This window comes from Miniopterus natalensis, chromosome 7 (assembly GCF_054644295.1).
Source record: "Miniopterus natalensis isolate mMinNat1 chromosome 7, mMinNat1.hap1, whole genome shotgun sequence".
In the NCBI taxonomy this organism is placed as follows: Eukaryota; Metazoa; Chordata; class Mammalia; order Chiroptera; family Miniopteridae; genus Miniopterus; species Miniopterus natalensis.
The window spans coordinates 517,725-534,672 of NC_142087.1; the positions used below are offsets into that span (position 1 = coordinate 517,725).

Genomic DNA, 16,948 nt, shown 5'->3' on the forward strand with positions numbered 1-16,948 from the left:
GGGCGCCCTCGACCCTGGCAGCAGGCTCCCAAAGCCCTGCCAGCACTCTCACAAAATAACAATGTTCTTAAAAGCAGCAGTTTGTTGAAATCAGGTGATTTTCTCAGTTTTCAATATTGTTCAGTAAGTGGCAAAATTTCCTCGTGCTTTCCATATTTCTTTCTTGGGTTCAGCTACTGAATCCTCATTTATATTCAAAAGAAGGGGGAAAATTTCCTAAGCGAATTGATATTTCAAGGGAACAAGGCAGGCCAATTTCAATGAAAGTAATGACAATTTAGGGGAAAGAATGTAACCGTAAATTCACTCACCATCTTAGGTAAAACGACTGAAAGAAGATAGTACAAGGCCGTCAGTACGGCAAACTGAGCAGCTTGGTGTGAGTTTCTACTTACAAGTAAATAATTTTGGATACTTTGAATTGTGAATAGGACTTAGAACTGTTAATATTTATCAATTTGTATTTGAAGTGAGATTTTAAAAATTCAATATTTCACATCCTCAGTCTCATGGCTTAAAATTCCATCTACATGCTGATGGTTCTCAAATTTGTAGGTCTAGTTCAGCTTCTTCCCTGAACCCTAGACTAGAACATCTAAGTGCCTACTCAACGTCTGAATCTGGGCGTCTAGGAGGTATCTCGACTTTACCACATGTAAGACCAAACTCCTGCCGTCCTTGCCAAACCTGTTCCTTCACACGCTCCCGTCTCCACCACTGCCACTCTCTCCTTCCAGTTGCTAAGGCCAGAGCCTGGACGGCCTGCCTTTCTCTTGCTTTTCACAAATACAGATCCTGTCTGCAAATCCTCTAGGCTCTGCTGTCACCGTGCCCGGAATTTGACCAGGGCTCACCACCTTCACCATCACCTGGGCCCATCCATCCACCATCACCTCTTAGCAGAAGAATTGTCTCCGTGTCCGGAGTCACCTCTCCATCTTCCAGTCTCTTGCTGAGGACCCCCAAAGACCAGCCCCCTTGGAAAGGAGTAGGCAATGGAGCCTGCAGACGTGGTCCAGTCAGGGCATCGTCTGGGGGAGAAACAGGGCAGCAAAGGGTGGACAGGGGACCTGTGGCGCCAACACGCAGGGGGCTGGGCGCTTCATACTTGGCCCACTGTGTGGGATTTTCAATGTACAAAGTACTGCAGGGGAGAAAAAACTATTTTCCCTCTCCCCTTCTAGTTTCTTGGCTGAGAACTCCTCTGTCCCCAGAATAAAAGACAGATTAAACAAGAAAAAAAAAATAAGCAATTTTAATTCTGTATAAATCTATGTACATACGAGAGCCCCACAAATATATAAGACTCAACGAAATGACCCGAGCAGGAAGCTGTCCACCGTGCAGACAGGGAAACAATGCCCGCGTGAGGAGCTGACAAACAGGCCTGGGCCAGGGCATTCATGTGGTAAAGAAGTAGAAGGTTTGTTTCCACAGGCCTCTGGGCCCTGCATGCCGTGTCTGATGACAGCTGTGCCCTCTACCCTCCTGGTACAGGAAGGGCACCTTTAACATGGGCGATTCATCTCCTGTTTCAGGGGGACAAAGGACGGTCAGTGTCCTTCTTACAATGGCTGTTTCTCAAGTACCTTTAATTCAAAATAATCAATATGCCAAAGTGGCATATTTTGGGGGAACATATTCTGAACCCCTATAGTGCTACCCGCAGTCAGGCTCTTACTGTGTTATTTAGAAAATTTAAATTATACTACACATTTGAGGTGTACAAGCCCATTTCCCACGTGATAGGATGCTGGGCAGATGGTGACATTACAGACATACTTAAGGTACTAAATGTACGGTGGCATCGGGGGAAGGGGAGAAGTTGGTGGGAAGAGGTGGGCCCGGTGCCCAGCGATGACGAGGTGAGTGGAGGCAGCTTTCTTACAAATTCACAGCGGATGTGCGAGGGCCGGCACAGGACGCCCAGGGCCAGGCTGGAAAGGCGAGTGCATAGCCCACAGGCGGCGATGAGCAGCAGATCTGTACGTAGGCAGACTGCAGGTTACACTAATGTGTGCTTTTGTGTGAACATGTGCACACACACACTTAGAGTTTAAATGTAAGATGATGCACTTAATTTTTCGTATTTAAGCATGTTTTAAGGCTGTGTTACACTGTGCTGAATGACCAGTGCTTGCAACTAAATTCAACATGCTGAGTGGCCATTCTTCCCTGAACTTTTATTTAGGGGAAAAATAATTAGTGGTTCCTGCATAGAAGCCAACACTGTGGTCTTTTCCAGCTCCTACTTAGTCCCACCCCCAGTATGGTTTCCCACTTCCCCTTCAGGGTAAAACCATTCCTCCCAATACTGCTGTGGCCAGCAGTTTCCCACCAAATCATTCTTTTCTCTGTCAGGGCCTTTAAAAAAAAACCAGGCAGCTGAGTTTCAGCAGAGAGAAATTCAGTTACTTTTCAATATCTCACTTTTAAGGATTTGACATTTTCCACATTTTTGGTTCTTGAGACAAATTTGAAAAAAGCAATTATTCAGCAAATATTTATTGAGCGCCTACTATGTGCCAGGCACTATTCTAGATACTGCAGATCCTTACCCTCTCGGGGAGCTAACATTCTAACAGGCAATAAACAAGAAGTATAATAAAAATGTACTCTGCCTAACATGTTATAAGGTAGTAAGTACTATAGGAAATGTAGATGAGTCTGGGATATAGTCCCCATTGCCAGATTGTTCTTTTACGTTACTGTCTTGCTGAAAATGTCTAATGCTTTCCTAAGTGTGTGACTCAAGCATTTCTCTCTGCTCCTAGGCTAGTCTCCCACCTGCTACTGGGCCATCTATATAAACTCAGGCCTGGACCCTCACTGCATCCCAGCCTCCTTCCCAGGCTCAAACTTTGCTCATACTGTTTTCTGACCCTTAGAATGTGCTCCCACCCTGTGCATATGGCCCATAAGAAACGTTGGTCCTTTCTCCAAGGTCATTTGTGGCCTCTGCAGAGCTCATCAACCGACCTTCAAGTCCCCTAGTGTTTGCCATCTGCCTCCCACATTCAGGTCCTTAAGCAAATTCCTCTTTGAATTTTTACCTAATGATTTCTGAACGCTGGGTATCGATAATATCCCTGTGCAAAAGATCAACTCCTGGAGGGCAGGCATCAACCTCAGTATGTAACTCGACTGCTTGCTATAGGCCCTCAGAAAACTTCCTGTTGTTGAACATCACGGATAAACCAGTAAGTGGAGACACTTGTATAGTTTCTAAATTGATGTGCCGGACCGCTTTCCCACTTCTTAGAGGACGTAAACACGAGAAGATGCGTGCTGATTTTGTCATTCTATCTGCCAAAAACCAGTTTTTTAATCTTTGAGCAATTGTTTGTAAAACTGATTTGATGTAAGACATGGTATCTTCAAACCACTTGTATTTTCTATTACTACTCTTTGGAAGCATTCTGTAATGGATTTTTGGTTGCTTGTGTCTAAAATTCTAAATAATAGCTTGCTTCACTGTTAAGTACAGGTAATTAAAGTCTCATTCAATCAAATCCTTATCATGGCTGTCAAGTAAGTATAGTTTAACTCTGTTTACCATGCACAGCCACACCAAGGCCACAGCAAGAAATGCCAAACCTGGTCACAAAAATTCAGAACCTGAGCTCTTTTTCAAAAGGCAGTAAACATCAACAGACATCTTTGAAAGCATCTCTTCCAGGATTTGCTTTTCAGTGACTGTGCACACAAAGGACAGAGACAGAGACTGAGAAAGCAGCAGGTGTCTTGGCAAAGTAGGCAGCCTACTCTGGGGGACCTAGGGGTTTGCACAAGGAAAACCCAGCCACACTTGTAAGGGTTTATTTATAGCAACCGCTTAAAACTCCTCTGGCCCGGCCAGCGTAGCTCAATGGTTGAGTATCGACCTAGGATCCGGGAGGTCGCAGTTTGATTCCGGGTCAGGGCACATGCCCAGGTTGCGGGCTCAATCCCCAGTGGGGGGCGTGCAGGAGGCAGCCGATCAGTGACTGTCTCATCACTGATGCTCTCTCTCTCCCTTCCTCTCTCTGAAATCAATAAAGATTAAAAAAAAACAAAAAACCAAAACTCTTCTGAACTTGAACGCACAAGCCAAATATAATGAAAGCATCAAAGGATGAGGTGTTTTGCTTTTTTAAAGGCTTAAACATGATCCTTTGGAAGCTCTAGGAGCCAAGTGGACAGAGTAGAGCAAAGCTCTCTCATACCCTAGATGAGTCACCTGAAAGAAAAGCTGCTAAGTTCTTAATTTTCAACTCTAGTAAATGAAGGTCCCTATACAAAACTGAAAGCCTCCCGGTTTCTGCTATTACTGCAATGAGCCAGCTCGCTGGAAAAGGGGTTGTAACAAACTTGAGTGCTTCTGTCCCTCCGGCCTTCTAACCGGCACTTCCACCGTCTTCCTAATTCCCAGTGAGGCTGCTCTGAAGAGCTACAGGGGCTCTTGCCAACCCTCCCTCTTAAAATGCTTGGAGAACCACTCTCCAGACTGGGAAGGCATTTGTGTCTGTCCTGAGCCACACTCCCGGTGCTCAACCCCACTGCTATAAAGCCCCGGTCCCGGAGAACTTAAAACAATTCAAATAGTGGGTCTCCAATAAACCTCAACAGGTTCCTATCCCTGCGTGGCTGGGCCTTTTGAGAGATACCCACTCCTTTCTCCTTAGTTCCACCTGTATTCGTTTTTTAGGCTGAAACTTTTTATAAAATTATCCTGTTGGAATTTCTTCCTCCCAAAAGGGGGAAATAATTCTAGAATTTGACAGTAGCCATCAAATAGTCAATCGGGTAAATTAAACGACCCTTTGACATCTTTTATTGGCTCCATTTCTGATGGTACTTGGTACTATAGCTGAAGCTGGCTCCTTTGTCCCTATCGGCTACCATCCTCTTACTGGATATTGGAAAAGTCCCCAGTGTACCCCCTCTCAAGATTCAAAGACTCCTCAGAACCCCTTCCCAGAATCAATCAAAACCCCATAAATATAGAAGCCCTTCAAGGTATAAAGTCCATAATAGATTACAAGCTTCAGGGCCTCATGATCCCTGTAATATTCCTCTTAGCTGTGAGGAAACCTAGGGGCCAAAGGGTGCTCGACACAGGCCTGCACCCCAGCCAAGGGCAAAACTGCCCGCATTTATATTGATAGCAGATATGCCTTTGGAATAGTTTATGATTTCCCACTGCTGTGGAAGCAACGTGGCTTCCTTACTTCCAGTAGAAATAAAATGAAAAATGGCCTGTACATTCAGAAAGTATCGGATGCTATACTTTGTTGTTGTTTTTAAAGTTGAGGTGTTTTATAAATTGAGAGCGAGGAACATCGATGTGAAAGAGACACACTGACTGGTTGCTTGGTTGTCTCCCCCAGGTGCCCTGATCAGGGCCGGGGATCTAACCTGCAACCCAGGTACCTGCCCTTCAATTTTACCTTCTGCTTTAGCTATTAAGATCCCAGGGGATTCTAAACTTGACTCCTTATGTATTTTGGAGACTAGCCCTTTATCAGATATTATGGTTTGCAAATATTTTCTCCCATGCAGTAGGTTGCCTTTTCACTGTTTTTTTCTCCTGCCTGACTCTAGAATGTTGGAATTACAAGATTCCATCTTTGGGCCTTTGATTTTAATTTTAATGAACTTAACCTTGAATGACCTCTTCTTTGCCAAAGTCTTTATTTAAATACCCCTGTGCTATTATATGCAATTTCTTCAACTCCCAGAGAGAGGTCTGAGTCTTAAGAAGAAAGCTTCAAAGTTCTCAGCATCACCATCAAGTCATATAAGGTATAAATGAAGAGATTCAACTGTATTTGGCTACATTATGAGCTAAGATGACCTTGCTGGGTCATTTCTGGAGTGATACAAGAGACAGTCAGATGCTAGCGGGGTAAATATGGGAAGTGAGGAAACTGAAGTAGTTGAGTGCAGATAACTCTTTCAAGCTTTGTTGGAACAATGGATTATTCTTGCTGTGCTACTCTGTGGTATAATAAACTTTCATGCATTCTTTAGGAAAGATTTAGCAGGGATTAATAGTTTGCTTACTCCTAAAGTAGACCTAAGAACCCTGGAAAACAAGGTAAAAAGAGCATAAGGTTACTAAATTTTTAAAAGATGAAATAGATATATTCAATGAACAGTATCATAAAACTTTCACAGTTGGCCAAACAAAAACAATTACGAGTTGATGCTTATGTGATGCAGAGGCATGAGAATCTGGACAAGATATCACCAATAACTTGACAACTGACTGAATACATAGCCTAAACCCATTACTTAGTTGGGAAATTGGATGGTAAAGAAGTCAAAAGCATCACTCAGGAAAGAATTGTTGGTCTCTTTACAACAGGAAATGTTTGGGGAAAACACATCTAACCCAATACTGTGTTAGATAAATAACACTGTGATTTTTCAAAACTGCATTGAGTTGCTGTACTTATTTGAAATTAGTACCGTTATCCATATTAATATTTTTCCAAGCAACAAAAATATATAACTTTTCTTTTATTACCTAATCTATATTAATAGACTACTGAGGGATAACTAAAATAAAAAATCTTAAGAAGCAAGTAACCAGTGTTATGAACCAATTTCAATTTAAATGTCAACTGTCTGTTAGTTGTAAAAATTTGAGAGTAAATCCTTAACATTATTTGAAGTAGAGCTGTCCTAACATAATGCACACAAACCAACGGTCTATTTAATAAAAATATTTAATGCTGCCAAAAAGTATAAAAATACAGTAGGAATGGCAGTACAATACAAAGTAGTCTCTCCTAATTTATTTCTTTGACATCTTTCCACATCTCAAACACACATTAAAAAACTTAACAATACATCAAATTAGAGGGTTCTGCAAAGTCTTCTGCTGGTGGTGCTCTTCTTTCCCTGGATGTAAAGTTTACTTTGTAAACAGACAAATGTGAGGCAATCTACAGGTTTATCAAGCCTCACATTAGTTTCCGGAGTGGGCTTCAGGTCTTGCTTTGCACATCAATGGTTCAAAATTTATAGCTGCAGAATATTCTCAAGTCATGAATATTTAGGTGTCTGTCAATCTTGGCCTAAAACATAAAATAAGAAGTCATCTAATCAATTCATATTTACCAAACACACAGACGTACAGAGATACACACAAACATAAAAGGACTAAAAATGAACTAAAAAAGCAGCCAAAAACCATTCCGACACATCACATTCAACCACACTAAGTGTTTCACCGTTATCTCGGTAAAACTGCTTACACACTAGGTTTTCAAACAGAATTGGTGGTATGAGGCAGACTCATGTTAAAGCACCATAACTCACATTGTTTTTTCAAGAATTACTAACTATGAATTTTGTAGGTCATCCTGTATTACTCAAGAAATGACCTCCATGTGAGATATTGACAGACAGACAGGTTTAAAAAAAATGTACCCACAACAGTTTAGCAAGATTATAGGTATGTGCTAGACTTACCAATCAATACTTTGGCATTCAATTCAAAAGTCTAATCCAATTTGGACCTCCACTGAATCATACTGCTAAAAATATTATAAATGTAATGTCTGAGCATAAAGTTGGCTTCTATCTTTAAATCATGGACCGTTAGCAGCATGCTTTTTATCCTGAAGGTAATACTAATGATTATAGCAACACAGAACTGGTGACACAATTTAGTTACTATCCATGTAAAAGAAAACACAGACATAAAGTAATTGATTTATTGTATTTTAATGCCAAACAGTAAAGATAAATGAGAGTTTAAACAAGCAATAGACAGAAGAAATAACTATTTTAAGGGCAGCTGAGTTTTTGATGTTTTTTCACAATGTTTGCAAATAGCACAACTTCTGAGATAAATGGTATTTCCATTCTTCCCCCAACTTCCCTCACTGTAACAACAAAAACCCAAAGCTAAGTACTTGTCATTATTGTATCCCCACATATATAAACAGGAAACATAAACCGCACCCACATATTTATCCAAAACATTTAGTCAAAACCCCCAAAATACCACGAGTGGAGCCTCTCCTGACTACTGGCTCCTCCCAAGCACCTTGGTGCTCTGAACACCCGTTGCCTCTGGTTTTCCAGCACTGACAGGGAAATGTCATCAGGATACATTCTCATTAGATGTCTGCTGATCACAAAAACTATGGCCACTTACTGCCGGGTATGACAGAATCCTGAACCCAAGGGGCTGAAGTAAGGAAAGGTACTCATTGATTCTGACGGCGGCAAAATACATATTTATTTCTTGCGCATTCAGAAAAGTGTTCATTGAAACGAACTTAATCCAACCAAAGTGCATGAAATAACGGTTTAGAGAATATTTTGATGTTCCAGTATTTCTCCGCTCCAGTGGCATTTCAAACTGTTTCACAATTTTGGAGGGGAAAATTTTGTTTCACTTAAGAAACAGTTACTTTAAATTTTAAGAAGTAAAAGTAGTTGCCTAATGTTTTTCCATCTAAATACCAGGTTTAAATATTGCATAAAAGCAGAGTCAGTGTGACATAATGGAAAAAGTATGAGGTCCGGAGTTAATGGGATTCTGAAGACTGGTGTCTGAATCTCAGCTCTGTCGCGTACTAGCTGTGCAATCTTAAACAAGGAACTTAGCCTCTTATTACCTCAAAATAGGGATAATGCAATGTATCTAGAAGAGGTATTACGGGGGTTAAATTTAGGTATGTATTTAAACTGACTGACAGAACTGTAGGTATTCAGCATACAGTATTGTCTTCCCAACAGGGTATTAAAGACACTTCCCAAGGAAAACTACTATTTCCAACAACTAAAGGAAACTGACAGTTTTTAAAAATTCACTTATGGGCTTCCTTTTAGAGAAAGAAAAAAGAAGTTCACCTGAATCATTTTTTGCTGTTTTATTTAATAAGACAAAAGTAAAATCGGTTCAAACAAATCAAGTGGAATTAGCCGAGCTTGGTGCTTCCTTTGGAGAAGCAGCCCTCACTTACTGCCACCGGTCCTAGTGCTGGAACGGGCACGGGGGCTGGGTTTACAGACAGAGCAAAATCTTCCTGCGCTGGCTCCACGCCTGAAGCCATAGAAAATCAAAGCTGCACCCAAAATAGTTTTTGCCACCAGAATAATAAAAACTTCTCTAAGGTGAGCAAAGCACTGCCTTATAAACAAAATTAACTTACTTAGTTTCCCTCTCCTGATTTCGCCAAACTCAAAATAACTTTTTTTAGAGTTGAAACTTGAAATATCAACACCATCACATGTCTAAAACATCTATGCCAACTGAGAGCACCAATAAAATATTTGGTTTTAAGAAATGGTCTCTATAAAGAAAAAAATTCCTAAGCAATGTTCCTTATAGCTCCCCAAACATACTACTATGTCATGGAAAACCAGACAGTATTCAAACTGACTGTAATATCCTGACTAAATCCCGTAATCCTCATCTTCCACTCAAAATTATAAAACCAAAATAGAAAGCGCTCAAGAGACTGAACTTTTCATTCTAAGGGACTGCGCACAGATGGTCAGAGCTCTTTCAGATGTTCTCACTGTCCGTTGTTCAGGCTGTTACCGATCTAGACAAAGCCTCTCCCGCCCAGCAGCGGCCCGTCCGACCCGCTGCTTACACCCGGCAACACTGTGATGGAGTGAACGGCAGGGGACACGAGGAAAGGGTCGGCGTTGACTGTGAGGGACAATCCCCCCCAAAGAAGTTTCTAGAATCCAGTAGCCAAAGGAGAGAACTCTTTCTCTGAAGAGTGGAGAGAACACTTGTGCAGCACTGCTCAGTGCCGTTCCTGGAGCGACCTGAACGTGGTGAATATTCCTACTCTTGGGGGAAAATGGGGCGGCCAAACGCAGGCCATCTCCCTCGCAGTTTTTCTTCAGCACGCTACCTAACAAAGCGGGCAGCGTAACATTTCCACATCTTAAAGCTTCAATTCCCAAGTGTGGACGAGCAATGAAATGGCTTCCTCATGCCAGGTACATGGAACAGGGCGGGTAAGTACACAGGGTCGGACTGAGGATTCCTGGGGAGAACGGGCACTGCGGCGCCTACGCCCTGAGCTTCTTCCCACCCAGGCGTGTTCCATTTCCACAGTCAAGGGAACAACGGATGCTGGACTTTCTAACACACCCATTGTTGTAGGGGCTGTTGGTGCTGCTGGCCCATAAGCAGTGTTTTGAAGAGGGGTATAAGGCAAAATGGAATCAAATCCAACAAATGGACTAGGGAAAAAAGATGAAAGAAACAGGTCAACTCCAGAATCAATTACCCAAAGAATGACCAAGACCTGTATTTTAAGTCGGGAGAATTAAATTTTATTATGTGGAACACTAGTACATTTCTATTTTTGAGGATTTTGTGATCCTACCATCTAAGTAAGTGAAAGCCAAACAAGAGTTTCTTACAGTAAAAGAAACTTAATCAGCTGCTGATGTAGAAATGAGACAGGAACACAGAACAGACATTTCTGCTACCAGGTGGGGAACATACAGCCCTCAGGGTATATAGGTCTGGCCCTGCCAAGGCAACCATAGGCAGGACTCGAAATTCAATAAATCTAGGAGCCTTTTTCATCGCTAATTTTGAAGTTGATCATTTTGTATGGCCCTTGAATGATGTTATAAATACCCAAATGGCCCTTGGCAAAAAAAAGGTTCCCCACCCCTGTATGCACTTAGTTCCATACCAGGATCCATGCACCAAGTTCTAACCTCAGCCCCCCTCCATCCTCTGCTAGTGTGCAGCCGATTGAGAGATCCACACTCTCTACCCCACTGACAAACCCACGTGGACCTACTGGAAGGAAAAATAAATTGATGTTGACAGAAGGTGTAACTCCTAGACTCTTGTCTGAACACAGAAAGAAATAGATGATAGACATAATAAGCATTGGGCTTACAACAGACATTAAAAAATATATAAGATTTGTATCTGAAAGTAAATATCAAGGACAGCTAGATGTAAAAATCTGTATAATAACCAGAAAAATGTAGGTGTATAAGAGTGTATTAAAATAAGAGCATTTAATGGTCAATATAAATATTTCTAATACAATCAGGTTCTGACCTCTGTCTATACAGAATCTAACCAGGGATATTTTTCTAAGAGGGAAATGACTTGCACAAGGCTAAGTTTTTCTTTGAGAGTTATCTAATTCTAAAATAAACCATATACATGAGACTTTTCAAAGACAGCACCATAGGAGAATGTAGAAATGTTGAGTCTCAGGCTGATTATGGCTTAATAATGACACCACCTACCTCAAAAGCCTATTGTGAGGATTAAATAGGATAATGTAACATATGAAAAGTGCTTAGCACAGTGTTTGGCACACAGTAAACTATCAACAAACGGTAGCAACCACCACTTTGAATTGATGCTGAAAACAAAGAAGGAATTGACATTAAAACTGAAGGGCTACTCCATGTCATAGACTACTTTTTAAACAAATATGTATTTTCTGATTCACACCATCAATTCTAGTTTATATAAAACACGTGTACATAAAATTAATCTTAAGAGTTACAATTCCTTCCTCTGACATACCTGTTAAGCAGAGCTACTTTTTTTTTTTTTTTAAATCAGCAAGTTTTTTACTCTCTTTTCTTGTTCATTCCTTGGTAGATATATTAATACATAGTGAAATGGACCAAAAAGATAAAAAAGGACAGGGCAAATATATAAAATATTCTCTAAACATGAGAAATGGTCTCCATATCATCCTAAAGTTCTTTATTGCATTTTTTAACCCTCTAAGATTCAGGAAAAGGGTATTATTTTAATTTTATAGATGAATAAATTATATATGGAGAACTATATTTTTACATATTATGTATGTGCGAGCATAAATAAAAATCAGTATAAGATAGCATACAGTACTTGGCTAAACTTGGAAACAAGTATATATCCAGTTTGTGTAGCCAGAGAAGGTGGCATTAAATCAAAGGCTGCTGTCAGTTTATTAGCAGGGATAAATACAAAAACACAAACAAACGATATTATTGTAAATGTTTTTTCCTTAATGTAAATAATAAAGCCTGCGGCTTCAAAAATATCTTTTTTTCTTCCTTAACGTATTAAAAATACTAGTACTTCATTAAAGTCAAGCTACACAACTGACTTTGAAAATCTGTTATAATTAGAAACTATTATGAAGACCTAAAGATACACAAATTTTGTAAAGATGTAGAACCCGTCATAGATTAGTAACTTTTCCCTCTGGCTGTCACCTGAGAAGGCAGGAGCCATGTCTGTGCCCTTCTCTCTGACTAGCACGTATCATTTAATAAAGGGTCAGTTTGACGGCCACAGACACCACAGCGCATTGCCATATATTTTCAATAATTAGCACATGGCATCCACCAAAAATATTATTACTGGTAAAAAGTTAACACGCTATCCTCAAGGACCTGCTTGGAGGAGGTAAGATGACTAAGCTCAACAAATGTTTACTAAACTGACTATAATTTTAAAAATATGTTACAACAAATGCCATCCAGGACAGAAAGCAGACAAAAAGCAAAGCTGCAATACTGAATCCAATGAAGCTCACTCTCCTGCAGTGGGGCAGTGTGCACCATTATCAGCATTTGTTTTCCATAAGAAGTCTTGACATTTTGTTTAAAGCAAGGCTATCTTCAACTGGAAATTTAATATGGTCTAGCCATATTTGAGTTGCAGAATAACATACTGTATTTTAGCAAAGCAAGGCAAGTTGGAAAGAATGAACTAAACCAGTAACGAACTAAAACGTAAGGGTCTTGGTACCTGAACACAGATTTAATGCAGACAAACATAAGAAAACGTCTCCCTTACCTCCTTTCCATTTAACGGTTACAGGACACAGTAATACTGAATTAGGACACAGGCAGAAGTTTATTTAATATGTAGTACCACCTACATCCTGCTTTCATACTTGCAGCACAATTTAACACATTCAAAGAGGCTACTCAAATCAATTCAAAACATCTATCTGTATCAACAGTTTTCAAACTGTTTTTTAAATTAAAACTGGCCCCTTAAAATAATTAAGCTTCATGCAGAAATTTTATGTAGTATATAGAAGAGAGAAAAAGAGAGAGATGGTTGGTTGGAAGTAAAGTCTGGTAGCTTGGAGTCTTTCCTACCACTTCTTAGTGACCCCTTAGAAATCAAATGAGCATAGTTTGAAAACCAGTGAAATAATGTTACTTCAGCAATTAAATTTATAACAACTACATAAAGTTAAATAAGTTGAACACGTAATGGAATGTTGGGGTCTGAAGAAAGCTACCATTCAAGCAGCAGTTAAATTCATTAAACAATATACTTTTAAAAATACCCATTAAGAAGTTAAAAAGACAGCCCGGCTGGGCATGGCTCAGCGGTTGAGCATTGACCTAGGATCAGGAGATCGCAGATGGATTCCCGGTCAGGGCACGTGCCTGGGTTGTGGGCTCGATCAAGGACTCTCTCATCATTGATGTTTCTATCTCTCTCTCTCCCCCTTCCTCTCTCTGAAATCAATAAAGATATATTTAAAAAAAAAAAAAAGAAGTTAAAGGGACAATGTAAGGTTTGTACATTCACCATACTATTTATTCAAGTAGAAAGAACTTAATATTTTATTTCAAAACTTCAGTCTACCATGAGATCATGGTAGTAAAATGCTGCTCCTTATTTTTATTTCCTAAATCATGATTTACCCCAATTATAAATTAGGGTGGTTACATTGAAAATTCGTGAAAAATCAAAAGTATTAATACTGGGCTTTACAGAAACCAATTTCTTTACAAAGACTTGACCAACTGTGTTAGCTGACTATGTCAGTAAGGAGAATTTTCTTTCAAAGGTATTTTTAGGGAAAATTTTTCTTTTTCTTTTTAAAATTGGAAAAACTGTAAAACATAAAAGAAATGCATACATATGGTAAAAAATTGCTTACTCAGAGTTCTAACTGCTCAAATTTCTCTTTATGAAAATGTATCCAGTACAATTGAACCAACACACAATTTTTTTTTTATGGTAACAAATTTTTCAAATTTATCTTTCTAAAAAAGTACATTTAACTACAAAAGTAAGATTAAATAGATACTTATAAAATATATTTACCCTGAAATGGTTAAGAATATAAATTATTGATGCTCACGTCAATAGTACATTATACATTACACGCATTATTTAAAGGTCATTTTCTTTTCAGTAATAATGTAGATAAAAATCACGATATTTATTGCTTGTATCAAGTGCAGATTAAAATCCAGATAGGCTCAAAAACAAATCCTTGTGATAAAGGATATTTCTCAATTTGGTCAGGTGAAAAACTACGCCTAACAAGTACGAATACAGTTGCAAAATATATCAGTTTTTAACAGGCATTGAAGTCTTTATTTTAGATTGCCACTTACAATTTGGGGCAGCGCCCTGAGATGTTGGGCTGAAGACTGAATATATCATTTATCTGGTGGTGCCTATTCTACCGCTCCGTTTTTGGGGTAGGAGGAGTTTGCTAACAGAAAAACCTTTGTGATTAATGCAACACTGCCAGCTATTAGTGCAGAAGCTTGCTGGGCAAAATTGTTTTATTTATAGGACATTTTGCTGAATAAACAGTGTCCAGCCAACAAAAGCGCCAACCAAAATGACTGACACAAACCCCATCTTAGTGAGAATAGGTTGCCAATATAACCACCTTTTTCTTTTTCGTTCAGTCTCATTTAGCCTCTGTTTCATCTGCTGCACCTTCTGAGCCGTGTTAGCTTTTCTGTCTTCTCGAATTCGTTTCCGTAGAACACTATGAGTAAATAAAAACAAATGATAAAGAAGTGCTTGGCAGAACTTAATTGCTCTAATACAGAGAACCTACACTCAAATATCCACCCTCAACACACACATTTTTCAATTCATTCAAACACTGAAATTTTTTTTAAGAAAGGAAAAAATTTGGCTCAAATAAACTCTTACATAAATTCTCAAAAACAAAACAACAACAAAAAGGGATATAAAAAGCCTCAGCATTCTAAACGGTCCAGAGATGTATTCTGATAATTCAGTGACAATTTATGGTTCTGTTTTATATTAATAAATACTCTTAGGACCTGCTAATAAGCATGAAACTTGCTTTCTTGAAACATGAACTGGTGACTATCAGCTTTCTTTCTTTCTCTCTTTCGCTCTCTCTCTCTCGCTCTCTCTCCTTCCTTCCTTCCTTCCTTCCTTCCTTCCTTCCTTCCTTCCTTCCTTCCTTCCTTCCTTCCTTCCTTCCTTCCTTCCTTCCTCCCTTCCTCCCTCCCTCCCTCCCTCTCTCTTTCTTTCTCTTTCTTTCCTTTCTCTCTCTGTCTCTGTCTCTCTTTCCCTCCCTTCCCTCCCTTCCCTCCCTCCCTCCCTCCCTTCCCTCCCTTCCCTCCCTCCCTCCCTCCCTCCCTTCCTTCCCTAACCAGCCAAAAGTGAAAGAAAAGCAGGTTCCCTAGCACCTGATCCCCTTTTGTGTTTATATTTGATTGACAAAGGCCTTGATAAAAGCCATCAACTTAATATGTCCATGAGTATTCTGTTGTGGGAGTGCCTATTACTCTGTCCATACAGATTTCTAGCTCCCATTTGCCTATTCAATACAGAATTTTTGTTCCAGAAGAAGTTTTTTGATTTGGAAGATACACAGTCCTAGGACTACATAAGGAAGAACAGAAAATGGCAACATGTAAGTTACTATTGCCTATAGTACAGCAAAAACCTAACCGGTCTCCCTGCCTCCAAATTAAACACTGACATAGCAATTTTCCTAAAGCATAGCTCTGATCATATAGTTTGATTAAAAATCTGGAATGCCTTTTCAGTGTCTACTATATTAAGTGCCAACTTTTTCCTAGCCAAAATCTTTAACCTGAATCTAATAATGAGAAACAGAAGAACCCAGATTGTGGGGCATTCTAAAAGGCAAACTGGTCTAGAAACTGCAAAAATGCCAATTGCCAAGCAAGGAAAAAAAGTGTGAACAGTACCAGATTAAAGGAGACTAAAGAATCATGTTAACCAAATACAATGCATAATCCTCAATTAGATGTTGATTTCTTTTTAATAGCTATAGAGATTGGGATCATGAAAATGTTCCAAAATTAGATTATGGTGATGGCTAGAACTGTACCCTTTAAATTAATAAACTTAATGGCATGTAGATTTTATCTAGAAGTTATGTGGATTTTTTTGACAACTAGAAAAACGTGAATATAGACTGTATGTTAGATTATTTTATCAATGTTGAATTTCTTTGAATATTGGAACCTTCAGACATTGCTGGTGGGAATGTAAAATGATGTTGCTGCTGTGGAAAACTATTTGACAGTTCCTAAAATGTTAAATATAGTTACCATAAGACCCAGCAATTGCCCTCCTAGGTGTATACCCAAGGGAACTGACAACACATGTCCACGCAAAAACTTTCTAATATTCTCCTACTATAAACAATACTGTTTTTGCACAAATGATTTTTTGCTATTCTTCAAATTTGTTCCCCTCTAACCTAGACACCTTCTCTTCTCTCTGGTCCTCTAATTTCAATTCTATTCTTCAGTCCGCCCTCCTCTCATTCCCTAGAGCCCTTCTATTTATCTTATGGCATTTAACTTATAGCAAATAATTTATGCTGCTATTTTGGATTCTGGTTTTATAATGTATTAGCAACTTTGAGACTTTATTTTGCTTATCTCTGTATGTCCTGTGGTTATTTCTAATGTCTTTAACTTTTACTTATTATAAACAGAGGTATCTCTGGCTATATGAATCTATCTGAATATCTGCTACAATGACATGGAAAAATTATTACCCAGAATTCACACTCTGAGTTGAAAATTCACTGTAACAGATATGTGTGCACCTGCCAGTGAAGAAATTTAAGTTGTATTTAAGAGCAGGCAAAACATACATAAGAACATATGAAGGAATACAGAGCATCCACCCAAGGGGATAGCCTTTCACGCGTTCCTACAT

The 16,948-nt window shown here is 39.3% G+C and overlaps 1 protein-coding gene across 2 annotated transcripts in view; it reads right to left on the bottom strand.

Moving 5' to 3' along the window:
* Positions 1-6,695: 6,695 nt before the first annotated feature.
* The window catches only part of PTPN2 (protein tyrosine phosphatase non-receptor type 2), a 67,249-nt gene continuing 56,996 nt past the window's right edge, over positions 6,696-16,948 (bottom strand). The window contains exons 9-10 of one of the 2 annotated variants that reach the window (XM_087818668.1): positions 14,655-14,756; positions 6,696-7,064 (exon numbers count right to left, since the gene is read on the bottom strand). In XM_087818668.1, coding sequence (XP_087674794.1) covers positions 7,043-7,064; positions 14,655-14,756 — 124 coding nt within the window. In that variant the 3' untranslated portion in view covers positions 6,696-7,042. Of the gene's footprint in view, positions 7,065-13,506; positions 14,757-16,948 lie in introns of those variants that run through there. The other variant, XM_087818666.1, reaches the window with a different exon arrangement.